The sequence below is a fragment of the Bactrocera dorsalis genome, chromosome 5 (genome assembly GCF_023373825.1).
Source record: "Bactrocera dorsalis isolate Fly_Bdor chromosome 5, ASM2337382v1, whole genome shotgun sequence".
NCBI classification, from domain to species: Eukaryota; Metazoa; Arthropoda; class Insecta; order Diptera; family Tephritidae; genus Bactrocera; species Bactrocera dorsalis.
This window is the reverse complement of record NC_064307.1, coordinates 41,282,776-41,299,597: the sequence shown is the minus strand read 5'-3', so window position 1 is coordinate 41,299,597 and position 16,822 is coordinate 41,282,776. Positions and strand designations below refer to the sequence as shown.

General features: G+C 33.9%; 2 protein-coding genes across 5 annotated transcripts in view; both read right to left on the bottom strand.

Annotated features, from left to right (window-relative positions):
* The window catches only part of LOC105229026 (carbohydrate sulfotransferase 11), a 43,161-nt gene extending 31,588 nt beyond the window's left edge, over nt 1-11,573 (bottom strand). For 2 of the 4 annotated variants that reach the window (XM_049457354.1, XM_049457358.1), the window contains exon 1: nt 11,413-11,573. The gene's annotated coding sequence lies outside the window, so the exon portion shown is untranslated. Of the gene's footprint in view, nt 1-5,772; nt 6,126-11,412 lie in introns of those variants that run through there. The other 2 variants (XM_049457355.1, XM_049457357.1) reach the window with 2 other exon arrangements.
* Nucleotides 11,574-15,713: 4,140 nt separating this feature from the next.
* LOC105229025 (adenine phosphoribosyltransferase) lies at nt 15,714-16,790 on the bottom strand. The gene is made up of 3 exons (XM_011209072.2): nt 16,560-16,790; nt 16,268-16,505; nt 15,714-16,199 (listed from the first exon to the last, which is right to left on the bottom strand). Exons 1-3 carry the CDS (start codon nt 16,640-16,642, stop codon nt 15,984-15,986), a joined length of 537 nt encoding a protein of 178 aa, XP_011207374.2. The 5' UTR covers nt 16,643-16,790; the 3' UTR covers nt 15,714-15,983.
* Between the last annotated feature and the right edge of the window lie 32 nt (nt 16,791-16,822).

Below are 16,822 nucleotides of genomic sequence, written 5' to 3'. Positions count from 1 at the left end.
GGAAAAATCACAAAAAATGTGCGAAATCATGAATTATTAAACTTGATGCTTTGTACCATGCTAAAAATGATCTGTAACTCTATTTGCTTATTGAGAAATGGTCTCGTCGTTTTCTTTGAGCAGCATTGAAAGCTCATGGGCTACTGAACAGATGACAAGTAAAACAGGGAAGTACCATTAAGAATCTCGGAGAAATAAATTGCGAAATCAGTCTTCAATCTTGACTTAAGGAGATTCAATATAGTTAAGAAGAGCGAGCATTTGTCGCAGAATATTGTTCTGCTTAGTAGTATCAAATGTCAACGTATATACTACTATGAGAAAAAATTAGTAAGACTATAGTCATAATTTTAAAATTCTAAATTTAGTCTTCAAAATCTACTTCCTTCCCCTTAAAGTAAGCCCCCTTGGCCCGGTACACTTATGCCAACATTTTTTTCAATCCTCGAAAGAGTTGTTAAAGTTAATTTTCGGAATAGCCTTCAATGAGCGTACCGCTTCACGTCTTCAAATTACTCAAAACGGTTTCACCGAAGCAGTCGTTTGGGTTTGTTGAATAGCCTGAAGTCACACGGTGCCAAATCAGGCGAATACGGTGGTTCCGGCACATTATTGGTAGAAAATTTGGCGAAAAACTCTCAAAGAATCAAGACAGTCGCCCATAACTCCGTTTTATTTTAACCATTAGCTGCGCGGAATCGACGCATAAAACTCAAAAAGTATTTCTTGTTGACAGCTTGGTCGGTCGGAAGGAATCCGGAGTGCAACAGACTTTGATAATCGAAGAAAACTGTCAACATAACCTTCATTTTTGATTTGCTTTGACGAGGTTTTTCCGCTTCGGGTCACCTTTGGCACGATATTCAACGGATTAAGCGTCTGTTTCCAGGCTCTAAGCATAGATCATTGCCAGTAATAATACGTTTTCCAATATCTTGGTAGTCTGAAAGCATTGTGTCACAGACGCGATGTTGTTTTTCGAAAAAATTGAGCGATTTTGGAACCAATCGTGCTTCCAGATCTAAATGAACTTTCAAAATGACTTTCACTGAGTCTTTCGATATTCCAACGTTGGGAGTAAGATCTCTGACTGTTAATCGCCGATTATCAAGCACCAATCCCTTTATTTTATTGGCGTGTTGATCATCAGGTGATGTTGATGGCTGTCCTGAACGTGGTTCGTCGTAAACGCATTCTCGACCCTCTTTGAATAATTTGTACCAATCGAACACTCTTGCTCTCGCTACAAACAATTATCACTTGAACGTTACAGCAACAGAAATTTGATTCCGCATACAAAATTTAATGGAACTTCTTTGTTGAATAATTTCACTGATCGTAAAAATCATCGAATGCACTTTATAAACTACAGAAAGAGAAGCGTATATTAAATACTAATGACTATTTTGATGTTACTTTTGGCACAGATGTCACTGACAGTCCAACCAACCTTAAAAAAAAAATGTCGACAAATATGCTTCCGCTCAAACTTTAAATTAAAAAGTCTTACTATTTTTTCTCACAGTGGTATATTGATATTTTGGTGATAATGAGTAGTAATTCCAAAACTCGATAAAATGCGTCAATAATATTTTATATCTCATATATTTAATATACAATTATAATATACAATTAGATTATAGTATATCTTTAAGGTTCAAAATATAGATGAATAGTCCATAAATTACCCCGATTCTCTACTTCTATACTACATTTGCTGGCTTTATTCTAACAAACCTTATGCCGAATATGTCGATTAGTGTGTGAGTTATATATTTATAAAAATGCATGAAATATGTTCTCAAGTATACCTGAGCAATAGCAAAACTAATGTAATGACCCCGTCTCCTCTCTGTTCCCAATAAGCACTATATAGTTATTTCCGATTACCCACCTGACATTTCCAAAAAACGTTGAAATGATTTCAAAAATCTACCCACACTTTTTATGGAAATTTGAATTAATTTGAATAACAATGACTCAAATTCTTTGCCCAAATCTTCTATCCCATATACATATGTATACTATACTATAACATATGCCGATCTTCTCATGCATTCTTTCGCAAGAGTTTTTAATATAAAGATTTTGTGAATATACATATGTATGAAGATATTTTCCGTGCTTTGCTCCTTGGAGCATAAAATGTACGGTTACACCCAAATTTTGCCCCTCCTCACTTGTTCTATAATGATACCGAAAATATGTAGATTGACATTCATTGTCTGGTGCTCAATGCACTCCACTAAACATTTCACCATTTGGATGATATGTGACAAAAATTTTGATCCTTCTTGAAATTACTGATCGCACACTACTGATAAGATCACTCCGATACTTAATTTTAAAAATAATACATATTTTATAACTTTTCGTAACTTTTGTTAAATATTTATCGGTTCATATAGTTTAACGGTTAAAGTATAGCGAACCAGAAAATTACATAGGCAGGCTGCGAGCATTGTTAATTGTGTAAACAAATTTGTATGTAATCAACAAAAAGAATGTTGGCTTTTAAAGTGTAAAAAATATTAGATTTTATTCTTTAAAATGCTTTATGACAAGTTTCGAGTTACGTTACATTGTTTTATTTTAAAACGCACGCTTACTTATTGAGTTAGAACGATATTAAAAAAAATTATAATTTTTATTATTTTTCAATTTTAAGAATTTTTGGCTTTTCTCACTTTTATTAGCCCCTTATACACCAACTTGCCAAATTATTTAAACTGGCTCGCTAAGCGACGACAGTTGCGCACAAAAGCTTGGACTATTATTATTACAGTAAATGCCGATGTAATAATTTTAGTGACGTGAGTTCTCTTTGTGTGCTGTTATATTGTTTAGGACACAAATAATTTTTTTACTCTCGCAACAAAAGTTGCTAGGGAAAGGAGTATTAAAGTTTTGTTCAAAATAACGGTTGTTTGTAAGTCACTAAAACTAAAAGAGTCAGATATTAGGGGTTATACGAGGGCTGTCCGATAAATAACCGACCCTCAACACGTGAAGCTAGCACATATTTGAAAAAACGTTTCTACTTCAATTGAGCATATCATAATAGCTACTCTACAAAAAATTTCAGATAATTTAATTTGCAACTTATCTGTTGACAGTCGTTTCTGTGAAGTCTATTTCTGGTGATTTCCAAAATGGAAAAAATTGAATATCGGGCTGTAATTAAATTTTTATTTTTGAAAGGCAATACGCCTTCCACAAATCAAAGATGAGTTGGACTCGTGTTATGGTGGACTCTGCAATCGTTCCACCGATTTAAAATTTTGGGCAGGCCTGAATTTAAAAACGTAGGTCGCAGGAGTTTCTTCGGAAGATGATGAACGTCCTAGGCGTCCCAAAACAAAACTGAAATCCACTAACGATAACATCGCTTAAAAGTTCATCAGACTTGGTGACTAGACGACCCCACAAGACGGGTAAATAGTCTTAGGGAAATAGCTTGAGATTATGAAGATGTCAAAAAGAAACTGTTGTCACATATTAAACCAAGATTTGGGCCAATAGAGGGGAAAGCTGTCCCCGCGCCGTTGGGTTGCCGCGAAGTTTGCTACGCTTAGACCACAAACGTGGGCGCTTTATGAAAATTGTCCAGCGAGCTCTATTGGCCTCAGTTTTTAGAAGCAATGTCAAGACCAAGTTTTGGCGTAGATTGATAACTGATAGCGACGAAAACGTTGGATTCATCATTATACGCGATCTTTGAAAAAAAAAACCAATCGTTAAACAGTGGATTGAAAAAGGGGGAACCAAGCCCCAGCGTACAAAACACCAAACAGCTGAATTTTCGGCTCTGGGGAAAAGCTATGGCGAGTCTTTTTTGGGAAAGCCATGGAATTATTTTTCTTCACCCTTCTTGAAAAAAGCGGCCAACTTTAACTTATTTAGCGTACTACGCATCATTATTGGACAAGCTAAAGGAAGAAATTTCGAAAAATCGGCCACACATTTGCAAAAAAAGAAAAGTCCGCGCGCGAGACAACGCACCATTTCGAACCGCACCCGAAAAATTCCACTGCTGAATTTTGGGGTTCGAACTGCTTGGACCATCCCAATTCAACCGGATTTGCACCAAGCGACTTGTTTCCTCAACTTAAAATGCCGATTGGCGGGCCCGATGATGAAATCGTCAAAGGAGGAGGCAAATCTTTTTTCTTTCGTGACACCGTTATTTTGCAGACAAAGGACGCCACGTGATTTGGAAATAGCTAATGATGAAAATCCTATAGCCTCAAAAAAATCAGTTAGTTACAAGGAGACTATGTAGAAAGATTTGGGAAAAAGATCGCGTGCATTCATGGGAAGGTCTGGTTATGTATCGGGACAGCTCACTAAAGTGATCAATGGCACGAGTAGAGGTGAAATCCGGATGTCTGTCCTAGTTTCCGTTTCCGTCCTCCGTCTGATGCAAGCCGGTAACTTGAGCGTAAAAATTGAGATATCATGATGAAAATTACGTACACGTATTTCTACTCCGATGGCTCCATGAGAAGCGTTAATTCGAAGATGGGCAAAATTCGGCCCCCCTACTTGCCAACGCCCAACTAAAATGGCGGAAACCGTTAAAACCTATGTAATTGTGGTCATAACTAAGCCTAAATAAAGATATTAAAGTGAAATTTGGCACAAAAGATCGCATTAAAGTAGGGGGCAATATTATGGAAATTTTTGGTGGAATTTTTTATGGAAAAGTGGGCGTCTCCGAGCTACTAAATTTTTTGTACATACATTTTTTACTATATTTAACCAAACTATAGAGTCGTTTCCTTAATGATTTCCATATACAGTTCAAAAATGGAAGGAACGGATAAACCACGCATTTACTCCCATACAAATGTTATTTTGGGAAAATCACTAAATGTTGTGCTTTAACTCACTATAGCAAAAAAAAGATCAGTACACCAAAAATTTTACGACTTAGGAAAACTTTGCAGCAGAAAGAAAGCTGCGCACCCACAGGCTTTGACTATTAAAATTATGATAAATTTTCGCCCACAATTTAGTAGCGAGGTTTATTTAAGTGTGCTAATAATATAATTTAATTTATACACAACTAATTTTAAATGGACGGATAATGAAATCTCGAATTATTCACTTTATCATTGGGACGAGTTATAAAATGTCGTTGTACCCGGTTAGGACCTTTTAATTGTTTTATTTTATTTTTTTTGATCTTATTATTTTATCTTTTTGTGTGCTTCTTTAAACTTTTGCTTTGACATTTGGGTCGAAAATTGTGTCACCGATTTTGCTCACGTGCAGCATTTTCCATGCATATACTAACATTTATTTTTTTTTTGCTTGGATGGCATACATATGCAGCTGCACATTTGTTGGTATACTCAGTAAATTATTTGATATTTCACAGGGTCCGCTTTTGTAACTAAATCAAGCAGCAAACGGCTTGTTATTGATTTAAGAAAGGTATACTTACATATATACGAAATTAATTATCGGAAATAAAAATAGTGCAGCTGGCGATAAGGTAAATATGCCACGCGACATTTCGAGTGCAATGAAAGTAGATGTGCATGAACATGCATACATATTTATATGTATATACCTATACATATGCATGTTCATATACATAGATACATACATAGCATTAAGCTTTTGTTAGAAAAAATGATTTTTTTCCCTACACACACAAGCACATTAGTGTCAGTTTCAGTTACCTGCCTGCACTTCTTTTAAATTTTTTCAATTTTTTTTCTGCAATTCTTTTTTTGCACAATTTTTAGCCTCTTCTATACACACCTATTTACACAGTCTTATATATTGCAACTAAGTACATATGTACTTAGTATGTACAACTCATTTCACATATACATACATATGTACATAATAAATTTCTATTTTTCAATGCTTGCAAAAATGTTCGCCGCAATTATGTTGCTTATGCTCACAACCGCCTTCAAACGACTGATTATCCTTCGCCTAACCCACACAACGGAAGCGGAAGAATATTATGTAAAAGCTAGCGCAAAGGTAAAGAAATGCTCAGCAAACAACCATCAAAATTATGAAAACATACATTTTATTGATTTTTTACTTGCCAACGCTGGCGTTTGACAGCCAACCTAGACGCAGCGCGGTGCGATTCACAAACAAATGCACACACATACATATGTATATACATACATAGCTGGTTCTTTGCTTGCACAACTTTTACTGTTAGCAGTCGAAATCAATTCACTTGGCTACGTACGAGCCAGTTGGTACCCAGCTGAGCGCACAGCGCTTCCATTCATTAATAAAAAGGGGACAGCGGCAGCCGGAGTGGTCAATATTCGGTAACTTATTTTCAGAGTAAACACACTTAAGAAAACAATTGAAAATAAATACAAATATTTTATTTTGGATCTCTTTTTTTTGTTTTTTTTTTGGTTTTTTTTTTTGGTGTTTTTTTTTTTTTTGCATGCACACAATTGTACTCGTAACATCTGCGGCGTTGCCTGCCAGCGAGTGGGAGAACTCACTGTCGTGGAAGGTTATTATGTATTTTTGTTGTGCTTTTGTTGTTGTTAACAAAAATAACTGTATGTGAGTGTATAAAAATAAATCTTATCTATCGAATTCTATTTGACATTATTTATTAGCCGCTACTGCTGGGTATTTGTCGTCATTGCTTTCGTGCTAGCAGCAATAAGTACACATACATATGTATGTACCATATACTTTAAGTGTGTGTGTGCCTGTATTGACTTAGTTGTTTCATCTCATTGCCTCTACATACATTGTATACATATGTACTTATTTACATACATATGTGTCTATCGAATTCGTTGCAGCGAAAATAGCCATCGGCCTACTGCCGCCACCACTTGGCAGTCGAATAATTTAGCCTGTGCTCGAGAGATTGCCTGTCTGTCACTCCGCTGCGATGTCGCATGAGCTATTTTCGCAAATGGGAGCGCACTGCATATATTGCTTTGCAAAAACTAAGTATATACATATGTACTTATATACAAGTAGATATACATCTGTTTGTCATCTGCATGTGATTCAGTTTCCTTCTCTGCGATTGCTTCAATTATTTATCATTAAAAAATTCAAAATAATTAAAACGATCGCTCAAATCCCAACACAAAGCCGGTAGTTACACTCGCATGCTCATATCTACTTATGTATGTGAACAATCACACGTACATACGTACATGCAGATGTGTGTAAATTAGTAAGCTTGTCGCATAATAACAATGAATTGATTTGTAGGAATATACAGTGTCGTGCATTCACATGGAAACGTCTAGTGTTTTTAGTGTCTAGCAACTCAATAACATTAGTGATTATTGAAAAAGTTGTGTTGTTTAGGTACTTTTTACTGCTATTATTGGTGCATACAAATCAAATTTTGTTGCTAAGAGCGATGAAGAGAATTTCAAAAATTGATTGTGAGTAAAAGATTTAACATTTTTCTGCTGTTCAGGTATATATTTGGCATGTATTATTATTTTTTTTTCACTGTTCCATTAATATTATTTTCTTTTTATTATTTTGTATGTTTTAATTTTTTTGATATTATTTTTTATTTATTTTCAATTTATTACTTTAACTTATTAATTTTCATTTAAAATCGCTGGATCTTTTCATCGTTTGCGCCAAATTTATGATTTATTTTGCATATTTTCCATAGATCAGAGGCTTGTAAATTTTTTTTTTTTTCCAAAAAAAATTAAAACAGTTTTCAAAACTTGCCCTGATAATGTAATAAGGACAAGCTCACAGTAAATATAATTATATAATTAAAAAAATAGGAATAAAATTCGTAACAATAAATTAAATTAATTACTTAAATGGATAAAAAAGGAAATAAATAAATAATATACATCAACTAATTCAATTCTCATAGCTAATTTTTAATACTAAGCCCACATATAATTATTTGATGCATATTACTTATTGTACAGTTAAAGAACAACAAATGATTCTTAATGTGAAAAATATAATATTATTTTTGACCAACATTTGAATTATAAAATTACACAGTTTATCATGTCAAATTAAAAAAAATATTGTTCAATCAATTAATAGGTCGGAAATTAAAAAAAAAATCGATTTTGTATATTTCGATAGATTATTCCTTTAAAAGTAATTTATTAAGATTTAGTAGTTTTTAATATTTGTGTAACCACCTTCTAAGGTGTAGCCGCCCAGTTTAATCAGCTAATCACCTAAAGCAGTTTATGTTTAAGTGCGTTTTCTAAAACATAAAAAAAAACTTTTTTCAGATACGATTAAAACCGGAATTACCGCAGCAGTGAAGAGCCCTTTTTTTTGAGCACGTCGGATATTGCATATAACTCCAAAGTTTTTAAAAAAAATTTTTCTCAAATTTTTTTTTTAAACTTTTTTCAAACCCTTTTTTGGGACGTCGGAGATTGCTTATATCTCTACAAAAATTTTCAAAACTTTTTTCAAAACTTTTTCGAATTGCTCCGTATTCTTAAAAATGGATGTACATATAGCAATATATGTGAAAAAAATTTTTTCGGAATTGCTGTTTTTTTTTTAATTCTTTTTAACTTTTTTTCCCAAACAATCGTTTTCATAGGACTTCTAAGTCTAAGTAACACTAAGTGTGGCCTTTGAAAAAACTTTGTGTCATCTTTTAAGTTAAAAAAAATATGTTTTATCTCGTATAAATGTAACACGGAAATAAATAAAAAGTCACATTTTGAAAAACAATATCCGCTATTTATATTAAAACTTTGTTGGCTATCTAAGTTGTGTTAACAATCGTATGTTTGAGATATTCTGTCTAATTTTTAAATAACAAACTAAGAGTGACCTTTGATTTAAAACTTAAATTATGTATTTAATGGCAAAAAAAAATTAAGTTTTTTTAAACTATATTTTTAAAACATGTTTTATAAGGACCTCGATAAATTTAAAAAATCAAAAAGCTGATTATACTTGTTTATGATTTTTTTTTAAAAGCGCTATTTAATTTTAAAGACTAAAATTTAAAATTAATTATATTGTATGACAAAAAATCAAAAATTATGTTTTGATTATTTTGGTCAATTTTAAATAAAAAAAAACAACGTTATTATTTTAAATTTAATAAGAGATTATTAATTTAATGGCAAAAAAACGTAAATATCAAAATTATTATATACATAAATATACATCAGTAGGGCGGGTCAGGGCGGGCGATTTAAAAATCGCCATTCATATATTTAGGGATTTAAACATAAGAAACTTGCCGAAAACCCATACCTCTAAACACGAATGATGTCCCCATATTTTTTTTGAACTTTTGGGTGGGTAGGGCAAATTTTGCAAAATCCCACGGGTTTGACCCATTTAGAGTGCTCAATCGAGTCCCAATCCAAATGTGACGACCCCCATTATTTGGACAAAACACCCATGCAGTGGCACACCCCTGGCACTAATCCCTGTGGGGGGTTCATATCATTTCCAAAAAATCAATTCTTGGCCTATACATGAAAAAATACATCTTAATGCTATGGTTTTTTTAACAGATTTTTATTTATTTTTATAAGAAACAAATCTTAAGAAATTTATTTAGCGGAAATATTTATACATAAATTAATGTAAGTGGAGTTATAGAAAAATTGAAAACTAAAAAAAATCAAAAATATTGTTTGAAGTCTTTTTTACTTTCAAGTCTGGGCAATTTATAAACGCACGCTTCTTTAAGCAGCCTCTACATTTTTATATCCGAGTATAACCCGTTATATATTAGCTAGCAATCCGAACATGTATTATTGTATGTATGTATATACAATTATTATATTATTTTTATTAAATTGTAAATTAAATTAAATTAATGTTAAATTACATTTTTAAAAAGTTAAGAAAATAATATTTACGCTTTAAAGTAATTATCAAAAATTTTAAGGACCGATTTTTTATTCTCAAAAAGTTATAAAAAATAAAAAACTTATTTTTACAATTTCAAAAAAAATTCTCCATACAATAAAATTTTTTTTTGCATATTTTATTTGATTTATTTTACCAAATTTTTATTAAAAAAATAATATTAAAAATTTTGAAGACGGGTTTTCATTTTCAAAAGCTTTACAAAAAATTTAAATTTATTTTTATGCCAGAAAACTTCAAACATTTATTTTTTCCTATTTTATTTTATTTTTTTTTTTAACAAATTTTTATTTTTAAATGCAAACCTTAATATTAAAAATGTTTAAAACCCTTTTTTATGATCAGAATATTTATAGAAAACTAAAATAAATATTTAAAATGCAAAAAAACTAACAAACAACTTTTTTTCCGTGTTTTATTTAATTTTCTTACCAGTTTTTTATTTTTTTTTTTTAACAAAAATTAATATTAAAAAATTTTAAGCCTGGTTTTCATTATCAAAAAATTTATTTTTTTTTAAATGCCAAAACGGTCACAAATCTATTACAATTTTTTTTTTGGTTTTTTTATTTGACTTCTTTTTACCCAGATTTTTATTTTTAAACGCAAAAGTTAATATTATAATTTTGGAATACCCTTTTACACTCTCAAAATATTTTAAAAAATTAAATTTAAAAATTAATTGTTTTAAAATGCCCAAAATTAAACTTAACAAATTATTTTTAAAATGCCAAATAATTTAAATTTAATTTAATTTAAATAATTTAAATTTAATTTAATTTAAATTCATTTTTTTTTAATTTGTTGTATTGTATTTCATTTTAAATGTTTATAATTAATTTTACTATTATTTTTATAATATATTTTTTTTAAGATTGTGAAAATTAAAAAAAGAATTAATGTTATTTATTAAATAAGTAATAAATAAAATATAAGAACAAAAGATTTATAAACTATTAAAATAAGCACTTCTTAAATATTTAGCACATTTAGCATATACTTATATCTCCGCACAAAACTGTTATATACAGTGTTTTAAGCTAAAAAATTAGCTGTTGCTCGAATTAAAAAGCTTCAAATATTTGGATATTCTCAATTAAGCAAAGTGTTATTTTTTAAATTAATCGATTTATTGCTTACACACACATGTACATACACATACACAATTACAGAACAACCTTTTTGTTTCAAAATTGATTTTCGTGCAAGTACATACATATGTATGTATGTAGTATTAGTAGTATGTAGCGAAGAGCACTGGGTCGTATTTGGCCAAAACCACCAAAAATGAAAGAAAAATAAAAAACCATGAAAAAACAACGGAATGCACACTCGTAAGAGTCGAGAAAACACAATCAATAAAATATGCTCATATTCGTTTTTTTCTGCTACACTGCTGCCACAACAACCTGCAGTGTATAATTTTGCACATAACTTTTTTCAACACTTCTATTCTGATTTATGAATTATTAATTTTTCACATAAACATTTTGCACACACACACGCACATATTTCTTTGTTGATTTTCTATAAATTTGAAGCGCTTACTTTTAGGCTTTAATTGTGATGTTGTTGCGCACCTTTAACAATATGTTGTTGTTATTATTTGGTTTGTGTTTTTCTATTAATGAATAAATTAATTTTCAACTTTGCTATGCGCGCTCTGCAAAACGCTCGCGCTCGTGTGAAAGTGTACTGAATCGAAATTAGTGCGAGTACTTTTGGCAAAGCCAGCAAATGCCAACAGCCGCTGCGCCGCAGTGAGTGCCGCACAAACAAACATAAGCGTTCGTACACATGTGCTTCTATATGTGTGTGTGTTTGTATGTGGCGTCAGTGCCAACTAACAAATGCCGCATATATAAGCAGCAAAAAGCAACAACAAAAACAACTACCCAACGGACGTGCCAGCTCTGGCTACAGTAGCAAAAGCGCGCAAATCTCACAAAAGCAGCAACGACAAGCCCACTACCGCGCCGCCGCCGCTCTCCGCCGCGTCCACGCGCCATTAGCGTTCATCCCCGGCGGCAAGGTGGCAGTGTTTGTCGACTGCTCCACAAAGCTTCAGCTGGAATGTGCGCAGCTCCAGCATATATGTAACCCACAAGTGTAGCTTCCACACCCCGTCGAACCCTACTCACCCTCAGCTGCGCTGTCTTCATTGATTGGCAGTTGGCGATAATTAAATTCTAGTTAAGCTTGTAATTTGTAATTGTTCGCCACTTACATATATTAGCACTTGCTGGATTAAATATTAATTCGCAATAAATTTGCTTAGAAAAATGCTTCACAAATTATTGCCACGAACTCTCTCTCCCACTCAATATAAACAATTTTGCAGAAAGCTTTCATTTTCAACCCCTAAAAATTGTAAAACGCATGTTTGGTAACTTCAAATTGTTGTTGCTTTTGTTGTTGTTTGATAAAGGAGTAGCACCTCTTATCAGTAATCGGCGTCCACTCTCCGTCATTAAGCTCTTGTGAGCCGCTGACTTCATTTCTTGCTCTCTGTCTCTCTGCTGTGCCTGGTTGAGCACAACTTTGTCCATATTCTCTCTCGGCGCCTCCTCTTAACTTACACATGCGTGGTGTATTTCCGTGGTTCATGCTTTCTTTGTATTAGTAATTGTTTACAAAGGCCAAAGCTTCCGCTTTATTTGTAAACAAACGGGTCTCAAGTCGCAGAAATCAAAGATTTTGCAATGCAAAGCGGCAACAGAAGGTAAATGCACGTACATATGTAATACATATACATGTATGTACTGAAATTGATGTGTGATACAATATTATAAATTAATTAATTAACCTTATGCCATCTGGTCCACATTATAATATAAAGCTTTATCTCGCAGCGACTGGCTTTAGAAAGTAGCTAGATCCATAGCTCAATCTGAGCACAATCATTCACGATAACTGAGCCATGTTGTTATTATTAGTGGTATTCAGACCAGCATTATTAATTCATTAATCGATACTCGGTAGTTTTTTACGTGAGTTTTGTTTTTGTAAAATTAACAGATTATCGTTTTACTGAGTAACGAAGTACCAGACCGGCAAGCATGATAGTTTTGAAACAAAATTTACACCTACTACTGATGTACAGCAAAAACTACCAGATTAACAAGTTCGGTCTGAATACCCCTATTGTAATGTTATTGTTATAATCCCGTTAGAGTAGTAAAGATCAACCCGTTTGTCATCAAAGGCAGAAAACGCGGAGGTTCGACGGAGTCGCACCATAGGATGAGGGCTGTTAGATGAGTGTGAGTCATTGAGCATTGCAATTCTCTCAACAGCCGACTCTACGTTATCAGTATTGACCCGGAATTTATCAGGCCGAGAAATGTTACTTCGATGATTAAATGGGTCAATAACATTTAGTATTTGGAGTATGGAGTTCACGCAAGCGAGGAAAGTTCTAAAACCGCCATTCACTTGGCAGTGGCCAAAAACGATTCTTTTACATATGGCTCCAGCAGCTCATAACTTCTTAGACCAAGAGTCAACTGGATAGTAAAAAAAAAATCTGTTTGAAGGCAAGCTAAAGTGAGAAGGCGATTCATCCTCTCCCCGGTGTTGCGCGGTGACAATCACACCTGATGAGATGGCAAGATTTATGGTTCTTTGCTCTTTAGCAACGTCGAATATCTTTGGCAACGTCGACATCGACATAGTTCAGCAAATAAAGAGACATCAGCTGAGCTGGCTAGGTCATGAAAGCTCTCCAGCTCTGAAAGTATTCGACGCAATACCCGCCGGGGAATGCACACGAAGAGGAAACTTCCTTCTTGAATTGGCGCCGAATTGCTAAAAGAAGAAACGATTGACGCGCATTTGTTAACTCGGCTATAACCGCATAAGCGGTGTCTACACCATTAAAGATGAAGAAGAATATTTGGTACGACTACTGAAGTTAGTGTGCTGCGACGAAGATTAATTTCGAGAAGACGCATTAACAAATGTTTTAACTGCATCTTCCTGAGAGTCGCTCTATAGCTCTCACTATGTGTAAAGTGTTGAGAGTTTGTCTGCAAGCTTATATCCGATGCAGACTACCTGCAACATCGGCGTCAGACTTGTAGGTTATGATTCTCACCTTCGTAAATCCATAATTTTTCTTTCAGCCACTTTTCGCCAGCTTTCAATGAATTCTTTTGTTAGTTGTAGAAGGATCTGCAATGTAGCCCTTTTGATTTCCACACAAGATTCTGCTACGAAGTCCTTGAAAACCCCCCTACTGTGACTATTGCAGCTTTATAAAGTTCGCCCGTCGTCGCAAACAATAATTTTGACTTGACGTGTGTACCATCCGTCATCGGTGCATGACGGTGACGGACCCGGATGGCTTAGAAGCACCTCCAGCGCCACGTTTGTCAGCGCAGCTTGCACCCGTTTCCATTTGGGCTCTGGGAATTTTTTCTTAGGGATATCCTCATTCAGAATACCAATTATAATGCGGTTCAGGGTCTCATCAGAAAATGATTATGCGAGTGTCGCACCACAGCTTAGCCTCTTCAGCTGACCTCTGTCTCTTGGCTCCTCTGCTGGCAGTTCAAGTTTAAAACTGGGTAGAACCGCCTTCGCGTAATCAATGGAGTTCTGGAGCTTCTTTGTAAGCTGCTGATTGGTGTACGGATGAAGTTTTACCCTAAGCAGGTAGTTCCTTTAAGTTTTCTTACAGGAGATCCGGACTCCTTTTGTTTTTTATGAATTTTGTTACATTTGTTTATGATTTAATCCACGAGTGTAGAGGAAACTCGGTCCGCTTGCTTCGCTAGTAAGGTTATCATAATTGCACGAGGTTTTTGTATTCGTAAGCATCGTTCGAGACTGGTCGCCCAGCCATGTCAGCTAGACCCAACCTCAACCTCAACAGGTGCGAACTGTTACCAATCCATCCCCGCCATCGTCGTACTACTGCTTTATGTGTTGTTGTTGTTGTTGTAACGTCGGAATACATTCCTGAAGTAAATTCGAGGCATAGTTCCGAGTTGACAGTCCTTGGCCTGATAAATAGAGGGGGGTTCCGGTTACTTAGACCCGACGGTTGTGGGGAAAGACTACGGTATACCAGCCGGCATTCTCCGAGAGAGCTCAACAGGGAATTTCTGCCGACCAGGAATTTTTTTCGATTTTTTCGAGACAAACTTAGCATAACAGAGCTGTAGAACTTGGATAACATTGCTTATGTATATAGAGTTGTTGCTTTTGTAGCGTCAGAATTTGAAAAATAATTTTGAGGAATGCCACAGAGCTTAAAAGATACTTCTCTGGTGTGTAAATATTCGGCTCGATCGGTTTAGGTAGACCAGATTATCTTGGAGTCAGAGATATCGTAAGTTGTCGTGGGAACGCGTTGTGTCAGGGTCTTGTTGCCTGGTCAATCTTCGAGGTCCTCTGCATAAATTCGTCTAAATTACGTCTCATTTCCAGAGTTTGATTTTATTTTATGCTGCCATGGACACTTAAACTTGAGATAAATTCCTGAATAATTCGAATTGCAGTCATATCTACTTACATATAGCTTCATCGTTGCCTATTTACATGTCAATCACTATTAAATCGTTGCATACATTTAGGATCAATCTTCCTTATCGCTTAAAAAATAAATTTGCTGATATTGCTATGTATAAGCATGTGTAAATATTTGTATGACGAGTTCTTTAGAGCACTTTATGAAGCTTTAGTCAATATAAACATACACACATCTATACACATGCGTATAAAGTACATATATGTTTTAATTAATGGGAATATTTATTGTTATAATCAAACTAACAATCTCGAAATGTTCACTATCTTTACAAATACATTTCGAGCAACTAACAGAAAAATAAAAAAACACACAATTACATTTGATTTACTTTAACAAAATAGTGTTTTGTTTATTGCTTCCGGTTTCTCGTTAAATTTATACATATATATATATATTTATGCACGTATTTACAATTATTTTAATGTCGTTTATGTATAAAATTCTTATTTTTACAAAACCCTGAATCTATTTATTGATAAATTGGTAATTACCAAAAAGTTTCACTGAGTTCGTCTGAGTAGTGTGTGGCGTTTTTTTAACTGTGTCCACATAGTGGATGGTATAACATCAGCGCTTCTCTAATTTAATATTTGATTAGAGAATATACATCACAATCTAATTTATCACGACCGTGTAAATCTTCAAGTTCTAACACTACAAAGCTACCAATTACGTTGCCGCCCGCTTTGCGCACCAACTCAATCGCAGCTTTAAGCGAGCCACCAGTGGCGAGTAGGTCATCAACGATTATAACCTTTTGACCCGGTTTAATCGCGTTGGCTTGCATTTCAAAAATGTCCTAATAAATACAAAGAATAAAACATTAATAGAAAAAATTATAAATTACTCTATAAACAATTATTTTACTTTTCCATATTCCAGCACATATTCCACAGATATGAGATCACCGGGTAATTTGCCCTTCTTACGCACTGGTGCACAACCAATACCCAATTCGGTCGCTACCATAAAATTGAATAGAAAACCACGTGATTCCAAACCCACTATTATTTCAGCGTTTGGACATTTTTCTTTAACTAGTTGCACAAGCACTTCTTTCAAGTACTTGCAGGCAGTTGGATCTCTCAGCGCACTAAAAATGTCACTAAAAGCAAAATAAACTTTAGTCAAATGTATGATCTCATCTCAACTTATTTACCGGAATACAATGCCTTTCTTTGGGAAATCCGGAAAAGTTCCAATTTTACTTTTAATATACTCCAACTTGTCATCGTTGCCCATGTTTAGCTTAATCTGATAAGTAAAAGTATGGATAGAATGGGCAGTGCTTGTGTTGGAATGAATTGATTAAAATAAATATTTTATAAATGCTACGAGGGAATTAAGGTTTCTACTGTGTTAAGTAAAAACAATTTAGCGCAATTATCAAATTTGACATTTTTAACAGCTGTTACCGTTCTT